Genomic DNA, 3,392 nt, shown 5'->3' on the forward strand with positions numbered 1-3,392 from the left:
AGACAGAGAAAATAAGGAAGGCAATAAAGCAATGAGCAAGCCAGTTACTGATCAGGCAGCTGGGCTCCTCCATTCTGCTGGGTAACACGGGAAGAGAGAATGATCTCAACTAATAGGTTAAGGCAGTGGTCCCCAACCCCCGGGCCATGGACCGGTACCGGTCCGCAGAGAAAGAATAAATAATTTACATTATTCCCGTTTTATTTATATTTAAGTCTGAACGATGTTTTTTTTTTTTTTTTTTTTTTTTTTTTTTTTTTATACGTTAGGCATATGAAAATTTATTACTTGTTTTCATCTTCAAAATTTATGATCTTGGTCTTTCCTTCTTGCCTTTGTATAAAGCCAAAAGAGAGACATTGGCTACTTTGACAACCTTAAAGCGAACTCCAGGAATGTCACCAATAGCATGACCTTTGCGACCAAATCCAGCAACCAAAACTTCATCATTTTCCTCAATAAAGTTCAAACAACCATCATTGGGCACAAAGGCTGTGATTTTCTTGCCATTCTTGATCAGCTGGACTCGGACACACTTCCTGATGGCAGAATTTGGTTGTTTGGCTTCAACCCCTACTTTCTCCAGCACAATCCCTTTGGCATGGGAAGCGCCTCCGAAAGGATTGGCCTTCAGGGCTGTGCCCAAATGGGCTTTCTTGTACTGTTTATCGTGCCATTTCTGATCTCGCCGGTGGCTCCGGAGCTTCCTGGCAGTACGAAGGCCGCGACACTTGCCCATACCGGCGACGCCACGGGCCTGAGCGGAAGGGAACGATGTTTTATTTTTTTAAAATGACCAGATTCCCTCTGTTACATCCGTCTAAGACTCACTCTTGATACTTGTCTTGGTCAGGTGATACATTTATCCATCCCACCCTAAAGGCCAGTGTGTGAAAATATTTTCTGACATTAAACCGGTCCGTGGCCCAAAAAAGGATGAGGACCACTGGGTTAAGGGACTGGGGCATTCATCTCCCATCTCCCCATCCATCATCTCTTGAGGGTTGATTATAGGGTTTTGGCTTGCCCAATGTGTTTCCATAGCCAGAAAAAAGCCCTTAAGCAAAGAATTACTGATGAGCAGTAAACTGCCTTAGACCTGGAGAGGTACCTAGAGGATATGAACTGCAAAGTGACAGTTTCAGGTATAGTAGTTCATACAATCCAGAGAGGCCATTAGCTTCAGCAACTCCAGAGACTTGATGCCACCAAGACTCTCCTCTATAGTATTAATCTTGCTCGCTTCGGTATCTCCAGCTTCTCCTGATACAGTTTGTGACACACATAGGTGTTTTAATAAATAGTTGTTGCCTGACCTGTGGTGGCGCAGTGGATAAAGCATCGACCTGGAAATGCTGAGGTCGCCGGTTCATAAACCCTGGGCTTGCCTGGTCAAGGCACATATGGGAGTAGATGCTTCCAGCTCCTCCCCCCCCTCTCTGTCTCTCCTCTCTCTCTCTCTCTCTCTCTCTCTCTCTCTCTCTCTCTCTGTCTCTCCCTCTCCTCTCTAAAATGAATAAAAATTAAAAAAAAATTAAAAAATAAAAAATAAATAGTTGTTGACTGTATGACTTTCTTTTGGGTACTTGCTTTATTCTGTTAGGATTCTCTGTCTAGATGGTTGACATGGCTACCAGCAGTTGTGGGTTATTGCCTTATAACACCCTGATAATAAAGGAATATGAGGTTTTTCCTTTCTTGTTCCAGCAAAAAAATCTCAGAGAAGAAAGCTAGTTGGCCCAGCTTGGACCATGAGCTTATCTCTGGGTCAATCCCTTTGAATTTGGCCGTGCCATTTCATGACTGGCTAGGTTTAAGTTGGGTGCCCACTTCTAGATGATAGAGGTGAAGACTATTAATAGAAGGTGGAGTGACAGAAAAATTGTTACCAAATTTGGAAGTAAGGATATACCGGTATTTAAATTGTGAATGCCATTTGTCCTATTTGTCTTGGTAGAAAAATGCTTGAGGATTATCACTGTCTAAATTGAATCATATAAAGTTAAAAATTGAATTATCAACTCTTATAGCTACTGCAGATTAAACACTTGATGCTCTGACTATTTGAGAGGAATCTTGTAGTCACGTAGTAATTTATACTTCGCAAAGGCACAGATTTTTATTGCATGCCCTCGAGGTTTGTTTGGGAATGACTTGTCAAGTACAGTAAAACTGAATCTCTCCAGACTTTCTCTGGTCATCCATACTAGACTTAATGACTGGCTTCATTCACTCATCATAATATTTTCAATGTTCACCCATGTTATAGCATGTATCAATATACATACATATATATATATTTTCTTCTTCTTCTTCTTCTTCTTCTTCTTCTTCTTCTTCTTCTTCTTCTTCTTCTTCTTCTTCTTCTTCTTCTTCTTCTTCTTCTTCTTCTTCTTCTTCAAGGGCTGTGTGGGAGCAGCAACAGCAAAGGAGCCCCAGGAACGCAGCAAAGCAGGGCTGGGAGAGGCCAGGAGTCTGAAAGAGACATGGGAGGGGGAGAAAAGGTCAGTGAGGGGCCATAAGAGACGGCAATGTGGGGATGCGGGAGGGACGGTACAGCGATGGTGAGAGTAAAAGAGTGTGTGTGTGTGTGTGTGTGTGTGTGTGTGTGTGTGTGTTTTGAGTAAGAAAGAGAGACAGACAGGGACAGACAGGAAGGGAGAAGTGAGAAGCATCAAATCTTCATTGTAGCATCTTAGTTATTCACTGATTGCTTTCTCATATGTGCCTTGACGGGGACGGGGGTGGGGGAGGAGGGCACCCCAGCTGAGCCAGTGACCCATGCTCAAGCTAGTGATTTTGGGCTTTAAGCCAGTAACCTTCATGCTCAAGCCAGTGACCATGGGTCATGTCTATGATCCCATGCTCGAGTTGGTGAGCCTGCGCTCAAGCCAGATGAACCTGTGCTGAAGACGGCACCTCGGAGTTTTCCACCTGGGTCCTCAGCATCCCAGACTGACTCTCTAGCCACTGCGCCACTACTTGGTTAGGCCATGTATCAGTATTTTCTTTCTTTCTCCCTCTCTTTCTTTCTTTCTTCTTCCTTCTCTTATTCTTTCTTTCTTCTTCCTTATCTTCTTTCTTTCTTATTGATTTTAGAGATAGAGGGAGGAAAGGAGACAAAACAAAAGAGAGAGAGAAAGAAGCATTCATTCATTGTTCTACCTAGTTGTACATTCATTGGTTGCCTCCCATCTGTGCCCTAACTAGGGATTGATCCTGCAACCTTGGTTTATCGTAAGGATGCTCTAACTGACTGAGCCCACTGGCCAGGGTCTTATCCTTTTTTATGAAATGTCAAATAACATTCCATGGTATGTAACACCACATCTTATTTGTCCAGTCATCAGTTGATGGACACTTGGTTCCCACCTCTTCCTCTACTCTTTGGC

At 43.2% G+C, this 3,392-nt stretch overlaps 1 protein-coding gene across 1 annotated transcript; it reads right to left on the reverse strand.

Moving 5' to 3' along the window:
- Positions 1-265: 265 nt before the first annotated feature.
- Positions 266-765, reverse strand: LOC136308053 (small ribosomal subunit protein uS12-like). The gene has a single exon (XM_066235195.1). The coding sequence runs from the start codon at positions 737-739 to the stop codon at positions 308-310; it is 432 nt and encodes a 143-aa protein (XP_066091292.1). The 5' UTR covers positions 740-765; the 3' UTR covers positions 266-307.
- Between the last annotated feature and the right edge of the window lie 2,627 nt (positions 766-3,392).

The sequence above is a fragment of the Saccopteryx bilineata genome, chromosome 6 (genome assembly GCF_036850765.1).
Source record: "Saccopteryx bilineata isolate mSacBil1 chromosome 6, mSacBil1_pri_phased_curated, whole genome shotgun sequence".
Lineage (NCBI taxonomy): Eukaryota > Metazoa > Chordata > Mammalia > Chiroptera > Emballonuridae > Saccopteryx > Saccopteryx bilineata.

Bases quoted from the DNA above. Each gene is read 5' to 3' on its own strand.
- LOC136308053 (XM_066235195.1), bottom strand. From the start codon at position 739: ATGGGCAAGTGTCGCGGCCTTCGTACTGCCAGGAAGCTCCGGAGCCAC.